Below are 19,210 nucleotides of genomic sequence, written 5' to 3' on the forward strand. Positions count from 1 at the left end.
TGCTGTTTCCAAAATATGGTCACTTGTCAGGGGCTTCTGTTATTATTTCACATCAGAGCCTCTGCAATTGTGAACCAATATTGTGTAATTTGCCAAATTAGGCCTCAACTTCGCATGGTACTCTTTCACTCCTGAGCCCTGTCGATAATCCAGGCAAAAGATTAGGGCCACATGTAGTGTGTTTCTAAAACCGGGAAACACAGCATAATAATTAGAGACCAGTCTTGTTATGGTGGCACAAGCTGGGCACCATATATTGGCATATCTATGGAAAAAAATCTAATTTTCACTCTGCAACATCGAGTGCACACTATTTTCTGCAAAACACCTGTGGGGTTAACATGCTCACTACACCCCTAGGTGAATACCTTAAAGGGGTGTAGTTTCCAAAATGGGGTCACTTCTGGGGGTTTACTACTGTTTTGGTCCCACAGGGGTTTTGCAAATGTGACATAGCGCCCAGAAACCAATCCAGCCAAATCAGTACTCCAAAAGCCAAATGGTGCTCCTTCCCTTCTGAGCCCTAAGATGTGCCGAAACAGCAGTTTATGACCACATATGGGGTATTGCCATATTCGGGAGAAATTGATTTACAAATGTTGGGGTTCTTTTTTCCGTTTATTTGTTGAGAAAATGAAAAATTTTGAGCTAAAGCTACATCTTATTGAAGAAAAAGGATTTTTTTTTATTCTCACTGCCCAATTCTAATAAAATCTATGAAACACATGTGGGGTCAAAATGTTCACTTACACCCCTTAATGAATTCTTCAAGGGGTGTAGTTTCATGAATGGAGTCACCTTTGGGGAGTTTCCACTGTACTGGTACCTTTGGGGCTTTGCAAAAGCGACATGGTGTCAAGAAACCAATCCAGCAAAATCTGTACTCCAAAAGCCAAATGCCGCTCCTTCTCTTCTGATCCTTGTCATGTGCCCAAACAGCAGTTTATGACCACATATGGGGTATTTCCGTACTCCAGAGAAGTTGCTTTACAAATGTTGGGGTTCTTTTTTTTTCTTTATTTGTTGAGAAAATGAAAAACTTTGAGCTAAAGATTTATCTTATTGAAGAAAAGGGAATGTTTTTATTTTCACTGCCCAATTCTAATAAAATATTATGAAACCCCTGTGGGGTCAAAATTATCACTACACCCCTAGATGAATTCCTTAAGGGGTGTAGTTTCCTAAATGGAGTAACTTTTTTTTGCCTTTTCACTGTTTTGGTCCCTTAGGGGCTTTGCAAATGCGACATGGCCTCCGAAAACCATTCCTGCTAAATTTGAGCTCCAAAAACCAAATGGCGCTCTTTCCCTTCTAAGCCCTGCCGTGTGTCCAAACAGTCGTTTATGACCACATGTGGGGTACTGTTTTACTTGGGAGAAATTGCTTTACAAATGTTGCATCAGTTTTCTCCTTTAGTCATTGTGGAAATAAGAAAAAATTAGCTAAACCTACATTTTCTTTGAAAGAATGTAGATTTTAATTTTCACGGCCTACTTCCAATAATTTTTGCAATAAACCTGTGGGGTCAAAATGCCCACTATACCCCTAGATAATTTCCTTGAGGGGTCTAGTTTACCAAATTTGGTCACTTTTGGGGGATTTCAGCTGTTTTGGCACAGCAAGAGCCCTTCAAACCTGACATGGTGCCTAAAATATTTTCTAATAAAACGGAGGCCCCAAAATCCTCTAGGTGCTCCTTTGCTTCTGAGGCTTGTGCTTTAGTCCATAAGCACACTAGGACCACATATGGGATATTTCTAAAAACTGCAGAATCTGGGCAATAAATATTGAATTGCGTATTTCTGGTAAAGCTTTCTGTGTTACAAACAAACAATGGATTAAAATTGTATTTCTGCAAAAAAGAAAGGAAGGAACTACAAGAGCAAGTGACAGTACAGTGTCACTTGCTCCCACATGAATGAAGAGAAGTGTATGACGCTGATTGGTCAGCGTCATACACTTCTCTTTACTACCCCCACTTGGTCAAGAGTAAAAAAAAACACCCACTTGGGCATTAAGAACAAATTTGAATAACACTTAAAATGCTCATAACGTTGTCAAAAATAAACTTTTTTTTAACAAAAAAAACAAAACATTTCTTATCTACATTAAAGCACCTATTAGATTAGGTAGAAGATAGGGAAGTTATAAACTGGTGACAGAGCCTCTTTAATTAGCAACAATTTTGTGTGGTATAACTGCCTGCCTTACAAGCAGATACATTCAAATTTAGAAAAATTCGAATTTTCGCAATTTTTCGCTAAATTTGGGTGTTTTTCACAATTATATACTGAATGTATCGAGCAAATTTTGCCAGTAACATAAAGTCCAATGTGTCACAGGAAAACAATCTCAGAATCGCTTGGATAGGTAAAAGCATTCCAAAGTTATTACCACATAAAGTGACACGTCAAATTTGAAAAATGAGGCTCTGTCAGGAAGGCCAAAACGGGATGGGGTTAACCATAAAACTGCCTGACACAAGTACCAGTCCTTGCTGTGACAGCCACCCGCATTTTCAGCCCATTTAAAGTATGGAAGCACGGTCCGTAAAAAGCAAAAGATAGGACATATCCTATCTTTTGCGGAGGCTTTCTAGGGCCTGGACTCCTTCCTGCAACTATACAGGAAGGTGTCCGTGATCAATAGAAATGAATGGGTCCATAATCGCGGACTGTAGTTACGGTCTGCAATTACAGATGAAATCTACAATTGTGTGCATGGGGCCTAAGGGTTCGTTCATACGTTGCAGTTGAGATGTGGTTAGTACTGCATCAAGTAGAGTTTGGGCGGTGAATCCCACTGTATGTCTATATAGTGGGAGCTGTCGCTACCGCCCTTTGGAGGTATACATTGGGACTCCTCCGACTGAAGGAAAATAATGTGATGAGAACCAGGTCTTACTTGTATGGGCCAAATGTGTTGTGAACCAAGCATTATTGTCAACACTGCAAATAAGGCTAACTACTTGGCGTGCCGCGTGTTATTTGTTTTTAGATGTGCCTGTAAAACATTTTTCCTTTGTTAGTTTAAATAAACCTTTCTGGTTTATGAAAAAATCATCTCACAGTGCCGCTCCATGTACCCTTGATTTTTTAAGGTCTGTCATATATTCTCTTGAGAATTGATCGAATTCAGATAGAGCCACAAGGGTCTGTATTTAGGGGCTCTGCATTCAGGGGGTCTGTTAGTTTAAGGGATCTGTATTTAGGGGGTCTGTTAGTTTAAGGGGTCTGTATTTAGGGGGTCTGGTCTGGGGTATGTTAGTTTAAGGGGTCTGTATTTAGGGGGTCTGGTCTGGGGTCTGTTAGTTTAAGGGGTCTGTATTTAGGGGGTCTGGATTTAGGAGGTCTGGAGTTTGTATTTAGGAGGTCTAGGGTCTGTATATTTAGGGAGTCTGTATTTAGGGGTCTGTATTTATGAGGTCTGGCCTGGGCTCTGTATTAGTTTATGGGGGTCTGTATTTAGGGGGTCAGGTTCTGTATTAGTTTAGAGAGTCAGGTATGGGGTCTGAATTAGTTTATGGGGTCTGTATTTAGGGGACCTGGTCTGGGGTCTGTATTTGTTTAGGGAGTCAGGTCTGGGGTCATTATTAGTTTAGGGGGTTGGGTCTGTATTTAAAGGTCTGGTCCGAGGTCTGTATTTACGGTGCTTGTTCTGGGGTCTGTATTTGTTTCGGGTGCTTGTTCTGGGGTCCGTATTTGCTTAGGGGGGTCTGGGGATGGCAATAGTTTAAAAGGTCTGGGGTCTATATGCATTCTAATTTATTAGTCAGAGTAAAAGGGATTGTCTGGGCACATCGATAGGTCATCAGTATGAAAAACCGGTCCATGCCCGGACAACCCCTTTAATTTATGGTACTGGGCCGTGGTGTCTGAATTTTTGTGTTTCTATAGAGGCTGGAAATGGCTGCAGGAGTGAGGAGCAAAGATGTCTCATCAGGAGAAGTCACCATATCAGTCTGTGTCAGATAGAGAAGAAAAGAGAACGACTCCCAACAGATAAGACGTCACTTGTGAGTCACTGGATCTATAGAGGAACTGTCTCCTCTCCTGACATGTCTGTTGTAGGAAATCCTTTTATTCCACATAAAGTCTTTGTGTACCCAGGACTAATAGACAAATGCGTGTTACCATTCTCATTGTCAGGAGGATGTGTCCCTATACAGTGTGATACTGTCAGCGTTGGTTGGAGACTGTCAGTATGTAGGGACATAGCCCTTTGACAAGAGGAATTGTAACAGCCATTTGTCAATGATCGCACAAATAGGTGGTGTTCGCTATAGACACGGCAGAGTGGCGGTGGGGAAGAGGGGCCCAAGTTTGTGGAACAGCCCAGGGCCTATGGTCTACTTAATCCACCACTGAGGCAGGATTAATACAGGACGTCAGAACGGTAAAGTACACATTGTGTTTACTGCAAATAAAGTGGTTTTCCAAATATTTATCACCTATCCACAGGACAGATGATGAATGTGATTGCTGGGGACCCCACCGATCACGAGAAACAGAGGTGCCGAACCCCCGTTCCTCCTCACGGCATAATCGCAGTTGAGAGGTTTTGAATGGAGTGGTGGTCATGCATGTGCCCTGCCGCTGCATTCAATATCTATGGGGCCAGCCGAGTAACGCACCCTGCTCCAACAGCCCCATAGACATTAATTGGCGCGGCAGGGCACATGCGTGATCACCGCTCCGTTAAAAATCTTTCTCACTGTGCCATTCCTTATCCCTCCTGGAAACGTATGAACAAATTGACAAACAGGTGAAGCCAATTCCCTGTGCCAACGGGTTGTGTCCCTAAACAACGACACCATACAATCAGTGCTGACAATGTCAGGTGAAAATGTAGCCCTAGCCTGGATTCACGTACAATAAATGCTTTTACATGCGGATTTCAACTGTCCAAATAATCCGTAGCTTCTCCACAGAAAAATAAAAGCGCAAGGAATAGGGGACGCAGGAGATTTTATCTATAGTACATGAATGGGAATTAGACTATGGTTCTTGTGGCTTTAGCATACGGCAGCTGCTATTAGCAGTCCCAGCCTGCTGTGCGCTCCGACCATTCTCCGCGTAGTCTCTCTCGCAACCCACCGCCGGCTCATGACACACGTGGTACTGCCTCTAACCGGAAGCCCGCCTCCTTTATACTGCGGCGGCTCACGGCGAGACCTCGACCAATCAGCGCGTGCGTAACATAAGCGAGGAAGAGGCGGGGCTACTACTGCTGGCACAGGAGCAGCATGAGATTCACCCGAAAGAGGTTATGCTGCTATGTGCTAGTGCTCCTGTACGGCGTCTTCTCCTTCTATGCCGCTTATAATGTCTTCCTCCGACCGCCCCAGGTGTCCCGTGTGCACAGGGTAGTCAGCAAAAAGGAAGAAGACAGCAGAGGTAATAGTGTCTGCAGTGCTGGACAGCGTCGTGCACAGACTGACCCAGGAAAATGGCATATAGGGTTAACCAGTGTGCAAATTCTTAAAGAACATAGAAAACAAAGCAACAGTAATAGAAATGTTTTAAAATTGGCTTATTCAAGAAATGTAGAACTGCCCGCTGCCGCATTGTACACTTCCCAATAGCCGCTATTTGCTTCTTCGATGTGGCCATTGATGCAGATCATGATTAGGATCCACACAATGTAACCTATGGTAACGTTGACATGTTCTCCTCTTTCCATGGGTCCCACAGTATAGCCAGAGCAGAGAGAATAGAATAGAAAAGTTTAATTCTCAACTATGACAATCACAGAGAAACATCTGCAATTTACACATCTGAAAATGTAAACGCACAAAAGAGCCGCTGCTAAGTGCAACCGCGTAATACATTGGCACCCACTGGTTTTAATGGGCACTGTGTAATGCTACAGTTCCCTTGTAGAGTTTCTCTGCGTTAATGCTTCTCTTGCTTGACAGGGTCTCTATATTTTGGAAACGAACAATGGAATCCTTGGGAAGAAGATGAAAAGGGACGTAAGGGCTCCCATTCGCAAAAAGTTGGGAAAAACTGGAAAGTCCTATTAAACCAGATCTCCCATCAAGAACAGCCAGAACTGCAGGTGCAAATCTGGGGCAAGGCTGCTATTGGTAAGTGACGGCTGGTCATCAACAGCAGAGACTTGGTGTACGTTCACATTGAATGCCAAGGCATGCGTTTTTCCAGTTGCTACGTTGTAGTGAGGGAGGATCTTCAAAAATCCTGTTCACACAATGTGGTTGAAAATTGTGGCATTTTCATAATTCTCCATGTTTCTTTAAATAATCCCAGCATGTCGAACCAGTCATATTTGTTGCTTGTTTTCATATAAATATGCATGTATAGAATGTGATGTTTTATATATGTAGTGATGTGCAGTTTTTCTAGAACGGTTTCTTTAGAAAAGTAGCAGTCAGAACTATCCTTAACCCTTTGGAGACGCAGCCATTTTTCCGATTTTCTTCTTTTTTTTTTTTTTTTCTTCCAAAAACCCAAACTTATTTGTTGACCTAGCTGTAGGGCTTGTTTTTTGCGGGACAAGTTGTGTTTTTTTTTGCAGCATTATTTAAAGCGGCTCTGTCACCAGATTATAAATGCCCTATCTCCTACATAATCTGATCGGCGCTGTAATGTAAATAGCAGTGGTTTTTATTTTGAAAAAATGATAATTTTTTAGCAAGTTATGAGCAATTTTATGCTAATGACTTTCTTAATAGACAACTGGGCAGTTTTGAACTTTTGACCAACTGGGCGTTGTGAAGAGAAGTGTATGACGCTGACCAATCAGTGACCATTCAGAGTCATACACTTCTCTACATTCATGATTAGCTGTACTCCCAGCACAGCGAGATCACGCTGTGCTGTCACTTACTCACACATTAGCTTTACCGAAGTGTCTTGAGAGTGAGTAGACATCCCCTCCAGCCAGGATGTGATGTCTGTTCACACTCCCGACACTTCGGTAAAGTTTCTGGGGGACTTACACAGCACAGCGTGATCTCGCGAGATCACGCTGTGTGTGCAGTGGAAGGAGCTGGGCTAGAACAATGAGAAGTGTAGGACACTGATTAGTCAGCGTCATACACTTGACTTTACAACACCCAGTTGGTAAAAGGTTAAAAAAACGTCCAGTTGTCTATTAAGAAACGAATTAGCATAAATCTAAAATTGTTCATAACTTGCTCAAAATTGATCGTTTTCAAAATAAAAACCACTTATCTAGATTACAGCGCCGATCAGATTATGTAGGAGATGGAGCATTTATAATCTGGTGACTGAGCCTCTTTAATGTGCCATGTAATGTAATGGGAAACGGAAAAAAAATATTTGTGGGTTTTAATGGGAGAAAAAGTGACTCCACCTTTTGGTGTTTTTTGTGTTTCGTATTTACAACGTACATCGTCTGATTAAAAACGACATGTTAAATTTATTCTACGGTTCGATACCATTGCAGCGATACCAAATTTACAGGGTATTTTTCTTCATATTTTACCACTTTTATAAAGAAAAAAACTACTATAATATTTTTTGTTGCCACGTTCTGAGAGCCATAACTTTTTGTACCTTAAAAAAACTTTAACCGTATTTATCTTTTTTGTACATCCCCCCCCCCCCCCCCCCAGGGGACTTGTGCCAGCAATTGTTGGATCGCTTGCATGATGTACTGCAATACTAATGTATTGCAGCATATCGTTATACTGACAGTCTCCTATGAAGCCCTGCCCGAGGGCTTCATAGTAGTACAAAGATAGCAGACCTTCATTAGGCCCCCAGCCTACCATAATGACAATCTGCACCAGCGATTGCGGGGAGGGGGGCGATGGCACGTCAGAGGGGTCTGCTCCCTTATTTTAACAGCTTAGATGCTGCAGTCGCTATTGACCGCGGAATCTAAGTGGTTAAACGGCTGGAATCTAAGTGCTCTTAGATTCCGACCGATGCAGTGGGGTGTCAGCTGTAACATACAGCTGACACCCATTCTGTAAGGAGCGCACTCAGCCTGTGAGTGCGCTCCATACTCCCCCATTTGGCGCCTGTCACGTACAGTTACGTGACATGTCGCCAAGGGGTTGTCCCATTTAGAAGGGCCATTTACATACACCCTTTCAGCGAATTCTGGTTTAATAGAGAGGCATCCCCTGTTCAGGATTCTTGTTTCTTAGCTAGAGTGGTTACAAAGAACATCTCTTACTCTGTAGGACCTATTCTGTTGGGCATTACACCTACAACCCTTCCATTTGAATGGGCACTGTGTAATGCTTAGTTTTCCCCTCTAGTGGCGCTGCAGGGAAACCGACCGCTTACTGCCCGGTTTCCTCACAGACTACAGCTGATCGTTGGGGGTCCCAGCAGGGGGATACCTTGTGATCTGCTTATTGTCAAGAGACCCCTATCACAAGTAGGCATTGTCCAAAGTGGAGAACCCATTTAAATATGAATCTGAGGCATTTCCTTTATACTCTTTAACAGGTACTTCTGGAACCAGACCCAGCTTAGAGCAACAGCTACAGACTTTCTATTAAAATGTAATCTATAGTTCGCGTTTTGTTTTTTTTCTTAAGGGCATTACTTGTGGCAGCATATATTGGAAGGACCACTTGAACCGGTTGATGATACTGCTCATTGGAGGGAGGGCAAGCTCAAAACTGGAAGAACCAACATCCGGTATGTGACACTAATACATCTCAGTAGGACACTGTACTATGGTCTGTGAAACCTAGCTAGGTATTGTTACAGACCATGATATGCATTTACTCTGGGGCTGGCTGTGCCCTTGACCACTAAATAAATTTACCTCCACAGACAGATTTTACATTATGGTGAACAAAACTTAAAAAATCTCATGCACACAAGCTGGTTCATGTCTTGTCTCTAGTGTTTACATGTGTATCTGTAAAGATGGCAGTGCTGCCGACAGTGGGATTGACAAAGCACAGGAAACGTGCAGGATCCCAGTATATATTTGCATGTGAAGATAATGGTTTCGAGTGTTTGTGTTCCCAGCACAATATATGCATATCTCCCTTGAATACAAAAAGACAATGTGAAATCTGAAGTAGCCCCATTGTGGGCAAACTGTGCAGATTTTTCATACAATGTGGTACACTTGCCTATAATTTCATTAGATCTTGGCGCATTATATGGAGTCTACAGGTACAACAGCCATGACAAAGATTTTATTTAATAAGATCACCCTTTATCTTGAATAACCCTTGTAATGGAAATGGCAAGGAGATGTCTGATAAATGTGGGGCCCGCAAGTATATCAAGAATGGGGGCCAAGACAAAACTTTTGTATAGTGCGCACAAATACGCTTGCAAACCACTTCCCATTGATTTCAGTGTGAAATATGCTGTGTAGTTTATACGAGGTGTATTTTTACACCGCTAATTTAGAAAACAGTGTACATTTTTTTTTTTTGTAAATGTGATCTGTCCCTTCCTTAAAGGGAATGTGTTGCCAGCAAAACATGTATTTTTTTTATTTTTTTAATTAAACATTTAGTGTGTAGGTGTTTAAACATTGTTCACATTTTTTTTATTTTCTTCACGAGTCAGGAAATATTATAAATTAGATTCTAATTTATAATATTTCCCATTGCTGGTCACTAGATGGAGCTATTCCCAAAATTGCAGCATTGCATGTGGTAAAGCAACCACATTGCTTTTTGCTGAAAAATTGGGTAAAAAGCACTTGCTCTAGTGAGCTCTGAGAATCCCCCCCTCCTTTATCCTGGCTAGTGCCGGGATAAACGAGGGGTTTGAACGGTCTAAGCTCCTACACTGTGTGTCGCCATTTTTTGAGCTAACACACAGTGTAGAAGGTTTACATACAGTAGTAAAATACACTGAAACACGAACATACATAGAAATCTCTTACCTGCTCAAGTCGCCGCCGCTCCCTCCGGCCCGTCCGCTCCGTCTGCTGCCGCTGGTCCAAGTGCACAAGTCCGGAAGCCGCGACCGGAAGTAGTAATCTTACTGTCCGGCCGCGACTTCCGGTCCACAGGAAAATGGCGCCGGACGGCGCGCATTTCAAATTGGACTGTGTGGGGGCGGCGCATGCGCAGTTCCCATACAGACGGCGTACACAGAAGTGGATGGGACGGGACCCGTTCGCAGTCCCTATGGGACTGTGGCTGCCGTATTCCATGTCTGTATGTGTCGTTAATCGACACATACAGAAATGGAAAAAAAAATGGCAGCCCCCATAGGGAAGAAAAAGTGTAAAAATAAGAAAAAGTAACACACAAATTAATCCAAACGTTTTTAACAAAGCACTAACATCTTTAACATATTAAAAAAAAAAATTGTGGTAACACTGTTCCTTTAAGCATTTTACTAAAGACATTTTTTTCTATTGAAGGCTTTCCCATTGACACTTCAAAAAACATCCTGTAAATACGCCTAAAATATGCTTAAAAAAAAAAAAAACGCTTTGAAAATCAGCTGGTAAAATGCCTGGATTTCAGAGGCAGTTTTCTCTCAATCAGCCTTATTTTTTTTAGTCTGTAAAATATGCCATGTGAACTAAGCCTTAAGGCCCTTTTACAACGGCCAATTATTGGGCAAATGAGCGTTCATAGAATGCTCATTCCCAATCCTTGCCCTGTGTAGACCGCGCAGCGATCAGCCGATGAACGAGCAAACGCTCATTCATCGGCTGTTTGCATCGTTTTAAATGCCTAAGGCTTAGTTCACATAAGCGCCAGGGTCCCGTTCCGTCAGAACGGGACCCTGACTGACACAAATGGAAACCTATGGCTTCCGTTTGTCAGTCAGGGCTCCGTTCCAACGGAAAGCCCTGACAGAACGTCGGAGCGTTGCCCTGACGCAGATGTGAATGAAGCCTAAACTATTATCGTTGTCTGCAGCACATCTACCTGTGTAAACAGGGAGACTTGCTGCCGACATGATGGAAATGTATGGGGATGGTCAATCGGAGTACGAGCGCTCGTCCCCATACTAGCTCTTGTAAAAGGGGCAAAAGACTGCGGATCAACCTGCTGTCTCATTGATCGTCGCTCGTTTACTCGGGTCGAGTAACATCACCTTTAAAGGAACAGTGTCATCACAAATTTATTTTTCATATGTTAAAGATGTTAGTGCTTTATTAAAAACGTTTATATTTGTGTGTTTGTGTTTTACTTTTTCTTATTTTTACACTTTTTCTTCCCTATGGGGGAAGCCATTTTTTGTTCCATTTCTGTATGTGTCGATTAACGACACATACAGACATGGAATACGGCAGCCACAGTCCCATAGGGACTGCGAACGGCTCCCGTCCCATCCACTTCTGTGTACGCCGTCTGTGTGGGAACTGCGCATGCGCCGCTCCCACACAGTCCAATTTGAAATTGGCGCCGTCCGGCGCCATTTTCCTGTGGACCGGAAGTCGCGGCCGGACAGTAAGATTACTACTTCCGGTCGCGGCTTCCGGACTTGTGCACTTGGACCAGCGGCAGCAGACGGAGCGGACGGGCCGGAGGGAGCCGCGGCGGCAGGAGCAGGTAAGAGATTTCAATGTATGTTCGTGTTTGTGTACGTTTACTATTGTATGTTAACCTTCTACACTGTGTGTTAGCTCAAAAAATGGCGACACACAGTGTAGTAGGTTAGACCGTTCAAACCCCTCGTTTATCCCGGCACTAGCCAGGATAAAGGAGGGGGGAATGCTGAGAGCTCACTAGAGCGAGGGCTTTTTACCCAATTTTGCAGCATAAAGCAATGTGGTTGCTTTACCACATGCAATGCTGCAATTTTGGGAATAGCTCCATCTAGTGACCAGCAATGGGAAATATTATAAATTAGAATTTATAATATTTCCTGACTCGTGAAAAAAATAAAAAAAATTTGAACAATGTTTAATCACCTACACACTAAATGTTTAATTAAAAAAAAAAAAACATGTTTTTCTGGCAACACATTCCCTTTAAGGCTGTGTTCATACATCGCACTATTTACTCCAAACCGTGTCAAACCTGCGTCGTCGTGCTGAGACTTCGTGTAAACAGAGTGGCTTATGCCCCAAAATCCAGCCTAAAAAACGCAATGCATGACACTGTGTAAGGGTAAATTCACACGATGCCCAGAGAGTATGGTGCATGGGTCCTATTAATTAGGATACTCTCCAGATATCGTACAGAAAACATATAATTTTTTTTTGACAGGTTACGGAACATCAGGTGTTTTAACAAGCAGCAGTGTACGGTGGATAAAAAGTTGACATTCCCCTCCTGGTAATCTATGTTCAGTTTAGTTTCAGTAGGGAAGGTAGGAAGGGCATGGTATTGCTGGGTCTCCATATCCGGGAAGTGTTGAGAGGCTCATAGCCAAAACCAAGAGATCCCAAGCCCCACCACTTGTTGTACACATGTTTTGGACTGAAAAAAGGGAGGGCGTGCATTATCAATGTCTGCAGGAAAATGTTGATGGTTTTATAAATAAAGACCTAAGAGAATATCATAAGTGTTGCTATTATTTTTGTGTTTGTTTTAGCAAATGTTATCAGGGTTGTCCAGTCTTATGTAGTTTTACTAAAATTTTTTAAGCAGGTTTTGGGCAACTTTTCATTCCACAATGATCGTCGTTGGTCTGGCGGCGGTGGAAGTAATATTTTCATTAGCATCATGCTTTGAAACTTTAATATATTGGTTTAATATTTTGCTTCACCCACTTTCCCTGTCTAGATTTATCACCGGCCCTGCAGTGGTTCCAGGTTACTTCTCTGTGGAAGCCCAGAATGTAGTTCTTGTTCTCAATGGCAGAGAAGAAACAAAGATTTATTTTGCCACTCAATGGCTTCAATACACACAGACTCTGGTTGAAAACCATAAACTCCGACACGTTGCTGTAGTGCTGCTTGGAAGTGAGCAGTGCAGTAATAACTGGATCCTTCCCTATTTGAAGAAGAATGGAGGGTTTGTGGAGGTTCTCTTCCTTGTCTATGACAGTACTTGGATTAATGACCAAGATGTTTACCAGTGGCCCCTAGGAGTTGCAACGTAAGTTTTTAATCTTTTTACTCTTACAGGACATCTTATAGAAAAGTTGAATGGATAATGTTTAACACAAAATACAGTGGAACCTCCTCAAGACAATCACCCAAAATTGGATTGAAAAAAAAACTACCCTGTGCTCTCAAAGAAGGTGGCCAGTATGTATTGTGTATGATGGAACTGAAAGTCTGTCACAGGAAATCCGGTCTAGATAAAGTGGTTATCTTTTGGGGAGGTTTCGCTTCACCGTAGTAGTAAATATTTTATGTAAAACTTCCTTAATCCTTGAAAATTTTTATATATATATATATATATAAAAAAAAAAATATATATATATGTATACATACACATACACACACACACACACACACACACACACACACACACACACACACACACACACACACACGTAGCACTCAATCTCGGTAAGAGAAAGCTTACATATGTGAACGGGTGCCAGCAAGCAGTCCAGATCCAAGGACTGTATCAATATTCAAGCAAAATAAATCTTGCAGCACTCCCAACAGGATGGATGAAAAAACGGTGATTTATTCAGGCCAACATATTACAGTGCAATGTTTCAGTCCAACATTAGGACTTTTTTCAAGCATGAAAGCTTGAAAAAAATCCTAATGTTGGACTGAAACGTTGCACCGCTATAAGTTGGCCTGAATAAATCAGTTTTTTCATGCTGCAAGATTTATTGTGTGTGTGTGTGTGTGTGTGTGTGTGTGTGTGTGTGTGTGTGTGTGTGTGTGTGTATATATAATTAGTTGTCAGGCTCATATGTTTTATAGTCTGTAAGTCAGAATTTATTTTATTACTTGATGAAAAACAATCGACACCATGAATAAGATGAGATTTTTCAGTAAGATGTAAAATGCACTTTAGGGTTGCACGATGCATCGAAATATCGATACTATTTCGATGCTGTGCACCCTCAAACGGTTCAATACCGTTAATTCTTGTATTTCGATACGAATCTCAGTATTGTAACACATAAATGTGGTCAGAGCGGGACTGCGGCTGTGTGATAGCCATTGCCGTGCTCCAGTGTGCGCAGCCAGCATGAGGTGATGCAGCCGGCGCTGCACTAATGAGCGCCGGCAGTGAAGACAGAGAACATGGCGGGCGCACTGCAAAACACCCCCATGTTCTGTCTTCAAGGCCGTTGCCGCTCATTAGTGCAGCGCCGGCCGCTTCGCATCGTGCTGACCACGTGCGCACACTAGTCAAGAGCGGGCCAATGGCTGTATTGCACAGCCACAGCCCTGCTCTAACTGCGGAGATCAGAGAATCCGCTGATCTCCGTTGCTATTCCCTTGAATGCTGCGATCAAAGCTGACCGCTGCATTCAAGGAGAATATGACAAGGGGGATGCGCCTTGGATCGTGTTTCAGGGAATCCTTGTGACGGCATCGACTCAGGGAATCCCTGTGACGTGATCGAGGGACATACAATATATGGGCAGACAGCCATGGGTCCATTGAAGGACCCCAGGGCTGTCAGACCATATTTCCTGTTAGGACATACCAAAGAATGCCCTAACTAGGGATGCACGATGCATCAAAACGTCGATACTGTGCACCCCCAAACGGTTCGATACCGTTATTTCATGTATTTCGATACTTAGCTGTGCGGCCGCTCAGCTTAGTATAGTAATACATGAATGTATGAGAGTGGAGCTGCAGCTGTGTAATACAGCCATTGCCCCGCTCTTGAGTCCTGACAAGTGCGCTCTGTCCGGATGATACAATGCGGCCAGCGCTGCACTATTGAGTGGCGGCACTGAAAACCGAACATGGCGGGCGCACTGCAAAACACCCCCATGTTCTGTGTTCAGTGCCTGCGCTGATCATTAGTGCAGCGCCGGCCGCATCACCTCATGCTGACAGCGCGCGCTCTTAATGTCAGGAGCGGGGCAATGACTGTATTACACATCCGCAGCCCCGCTCTATAACGGCGGAGGTCAGAGAAACCTCATCTCTGCCGTTATTCCCCTGAATGCTGCGATCATAGCTGACTGCAGCATTCAGGAGAAAATGAGAAGGGATCACAGAAATCCCTGTGACATGATTGAGGGACATACCATACATATGGCCTGACAGCCCAGGGTCTATTGAAGGACCCCAGGGCTGTCTTACCATATTTCCTGTTAGGGCACAGATAGATATTCTGCTATATGCCAGTATATTAAAGTTTAAAAGTAAAAACAAACTAATATTACATTTAAAAAGATACACATAAACCTTTTTTTACAATAAACATTTAAAATAAGTCTCAATACATAAAACATACACATTCGGTATTGGCGCGGCCGTAATAATCTGCACAACAATTTTATTTGCGTCATTTATGATGTGTACGCTATCAAAGTCAAATAAAAACTTCACTTATTAATGTAAGGTACGAGGTGTGATGAATTTAACCTCCATGTGCCTCAGATTAATAGTAATTAACCCCATCATGTACCTCACACATTAACCCATTGTGACTGAGAAACATAATGGGGTAATTACTATTAATGTGAGGCATAATTCATCATCCCCTCGCGCCTCACAAGAAAATGGAAGAACTTTTTTTTTTTTTTATTACTGTTGGCAAAGTATCGTTTTGGTATCGAAATCGCAATACTACACAGAGTATTGGTATCGAAGTCAAAATTCTGTTATCGTGACATCCCTTGTCCTAACAACTGCCTGTGTACGATCAGTACACACAGGCTAATGTACTGGCATATAGATGTATGCCAGTACATTAAAAGTGTAACTAAATGTTCAACAAACTTCTGACGTGTCATAGTGACCTGTCAGAAGTTTTGATTGGTGGGGGTCCGAGCACTCGATAAAACGAAGCGGCAGTGGTGCACTTAGCCGCTTAGTTTCTGTTCAGCTTTTTCCGGAAATCGATGTAGTGGAGTATGGGCTCGACTCCGGAAAAAGCCAAACAGAAACTAAGCGCTCACACGAGCGCTTCTGCCGCTTCGTTTTAGCGATTGGTTAAGGTCTGAATGCTCGGACCCCCACCAATCAAAACTTCTGACATGTCACTGTGACATCTCAGAAGTTTGAACGTTTAGTTACCTTTTTAAAGTTTAAAAATAAAAAAAGTGAAAAAAATAATTAAGTAATAAATTAAGAAAGATAACTAAACCAAAAAACAGCAATTTTTTTTACAATAAGCATGAAAATAAGTCAATACATAAAATACACATTCGGTATTGTCGTGACCGTAATAACCTGCACAACAAGTTTATAGCGTCATTTATGATGTTTACGCTGTTAAATAAAATAAAACCTGTTTCTTTCACTTATTAATGTGAGGCACGAGGTGTTATGAATTTAGTACCTCCATGTGCCTCACATTAATAGTAATTAACCCCATGTACCTCACACATTAACCCAATGTTGTCCATTATGACTGAGAAACATGATGGGGTTAATTACTATTACTAATTACTATTAATGTGAGGCACATGGAGGTTCAAAATTCATCACACCACGTGCCTTACATCAGAAAATGGAGAACTTTATTTTATTATTATTGTTGGCAAAGTATCGTTTTGGTATCAAGGATCGCAAAACTACACAAAGTATCGGTTTTGAAGTCAAATTTCTGGTAACGTGACAACTCTAATTCACTTTTGTGTCAACTGTAATTTTTTACGCATAAAAATTCACATTTGTGGCTAAAAGTGTGACCCAAGCAAAAAATGTAGACGCACAACGCCTCCTTAAAAATAAGTTCAATATGTGCATACATACCACTTATACCTATGTTTACATGCACATATCTTCATAAAAGCACCAGAACTAGAGAAACCAAAAATGTAGTTCTGAATTGGAAATTTCAGAAAAACAATTTATAAAATGCAGGGATTACACACCTTGGAAGGTGAGTGAAGCAGACAACATTACGATTGCAGCTGTCATGGCGTGCTGTTAACAGCCATGTTCCCCATTACATAACTTTATGACAAACAAGAATTATTTTAAAAAAAGAGTACTAAATCATACATTTACGCTTAAACCCCACATATAAGTTGAGCTTTACACACAAAAACAATGTACCGGTAAACATAATAGATCAAGCTGTGCAATGTTCATTTATACCAGAAGTGTCTACATCAACAAGAGCTTGAGATAACTATGATGCTAGGAGTGTGTTCGGTCCGGGGAAATGTGACAGACATACGGACCGTATATCACGGACCGAACACGCTCGTGTATGGGAGACCTTATGCTCTGCAGCTTTCGCCTGTAGCTGCTTAACACTGACTGGTGTCATTAAAGAGGCTCTGTCACCAGATTTTGCAACCCCTATCTGCTATTGCAGCAGATCGGCGCTGCAATGTAGATTACAGTAACGTTTTTATTTTTAAAAACGAGCATTTTTGGCCAAGTTATGACCATTTTTATATTTATGCAAATGAGGCTTGCAAAAGTACAACTGGGCGTGTTGAAAAGTAAAAGTACATCTGGGCGTGTATTATGTGCGTACATCGGGGCGTGTTTACTACTTTTACTAGCTGGGCGTTCTGATGAGAAGTATCATCCACTTCTCTTCAGAACGCCCAGCTTCTGCCTGATCACGCTGTGACGTCACTCACAGGTCCTGCATCGTGTCAGACGAGCGAGGACACCGGCACCAGAGGCTACAGATGATTCTGCAGCAGCATCAGCGTTAGCAGGTAAGTCGATGTAGCTACTTACCTGCAAACGCCGATGCTGCTGCAGAATCAACTGTAGCCTCTGGTGCCGGTGTCCTCGCGCGTCTGACACGATGCAGGACCTGTGAGTGACTACACAGCGTGATCTCTCGAGAACACGCTGTGTGTCTGCACTACCAGAAGCTGGGCGTTCTGAAGAGAAGTGGATGATACTTCTCATCAGAACGCCCAGCTAGTAAAAGTATTAAAAACGCCCCGATGTATGCACCTAATACACGCCCACTTGGACTTTTACTTTTCAACACGCCACGCCCAGTTGTACTTTTGCAAGCCTCATTTGCATAAATATAAAAATGGTCATAACTTGGCCAAAAATGCTCATTTTTTAAAAATAAAAACGTTACTCTTATCTACATTGCAGCGCCTATCTGCTGCAATAGCAGATAGGGGTTGCAAAATCTGGTGACAGAGCCTCTTTAAGTGTGTGGGGTGGAGGAGGATTTTGATAACTGCTATATGTTGTTCTACCTGTACCACACAATCAATTTGACTACAATGTTTCTCCATCATTCCTCAAGGAATTTTAAAAGCTCATTGTGACAATTGCTCTGCTCGGGTCACGTCACAGGGGTGAATTACACTGAGTTTATTAATTTACCACATAAATCCACGCCCACCTACTCTAGATGACTGGATTATGCTAAATTACTCACATAGGTTCCCAACAATCCCAATATTTTATACCACAGTATGCTACCACCACCTATACTTATCCAGGCAAATATTCCCTTAACACTAGTTCGTCTCAATAACACAGGTTACCTTATTGGAACATAAAATACTCTAAATTAATACAGGTAACGTTCTTCACCATGAAAGATTAAGCTCTGCAAGACTACAAGGAAGAGATTTATTAATATTTCAAATTTGAAGGTGGTTTTCCAGCTAGTAAAAATTGATGGCCTATCCTCAGGATAGGCCATCAATAGCTAATTGGTCGGGGTCCGACTCCTGGGACCCCCGCCGATCAGCTGTTCTGAAGGGGGTGCTTTCCCTTCGTTTCTACTTGCTCACTGTGAATTGTCTGCTTCTCACTTCAATGGGAGAAGGCTGCAATACCTGTGAATCGCTGCTACAAGGTGTGAGCAAGTAGAAATAAAGGGGAAGCAGCGCTTGTACAAGAGCTGCACCCCCTTCAAAATATCTGATCAGCCAGGGGTTCCGGGAGTCAAACCCTGAACGATCAGCTATTGATGGCCTATGCTGAGGATAGGCCATCAATTTTTACTGGCTGGAAAACCCCTTAATATACCCTTTAATACACGTTATTGCAATACTAAATATACAAACCGTTCATGAAAATAAAAGGGACAAAAAAAAAGCTTACTGATGTACAGCAGTCAGATCCTGTCACTCCAAGCGAGATGTGGATTCCCAACGACTGACTCTGGGCCTTTCTTCCTGGCATTTTAAACCCATTGTTTCCCTCCAGTCCACTGGCTGGTGATATTGCAGAGAGGAGGCTGTTCATATGATAATGAAGCGTACTCCTCCCCTTATCGTGT

The 19,210-nt window shown here is 42.4% G+C and overlaps 2 protein-coding genes across 2 annotated transcripts in view; one reads left to right on the forward strand and one right to left on the reverse strand.

The window, feature by feature from the left end:
• The window catches only part of HAL (histidine ammonia-lyase), a 43,969-nt gene extending 38,873 nt beyond the window's left edge, over positions 1-5,096 (reverse strand). Inside the window, exon 1 of the mRNA XM_075856859.1 lies at positions 4,873-5,096. The gene's annotated coding sequence lies outside the window, so the exon portion shown is untranslated. The remainder of the gene's footprint in view (positions 1-4,872) is intronic.
• Positions 5,097-5,211: 115 nt separating this feature from the next.
• The window catches only part of RXYLT1 (ribitol xylosyltransferase 1), a 36,241-nt gene continuing 22,242 nt past the window's right edge, over positions 5,212-19,210 (forward strand). Inside the window, exons 1-4 of the mRNA XM_075856861.1 lie at positions 5,212-5,396; positions 5,918-6,088; positions 8,540-8,642; positions 12,668-12,982. Coding sequence (XP_075712976.1) covers positions 5,246-5,396; positions 5,918-6,088; positions 8,540-8,642; positions 12,668-12,982 — 740 coding nt within the window. The 5' untranslated portion in view covers positions 5,212-5,245. The remainder of the gene's footprint in view (positions 5,397-5,917; positions 6,089-8,539; positions 8,643-12,667; positions 12,983-19,210) is intronic.

The sequence above is a fragment of the Rhinoderma darwinii genome, chromosome 3 (genome assembly GCF_050947455.1).
Source record: "Rhinoderma darwinii isolate aRhiDar2 chromosome 3, aRhiDar2.hap1, whole genome shotgun sequence".
Taxonomy (NCBI): domain Eukaryota; kingdom Metazoa; phylum Chordata; class Amphibia; order Anura; family Rhinodermatidae; genus Rhinoderma; species Rhinoderma darwinii.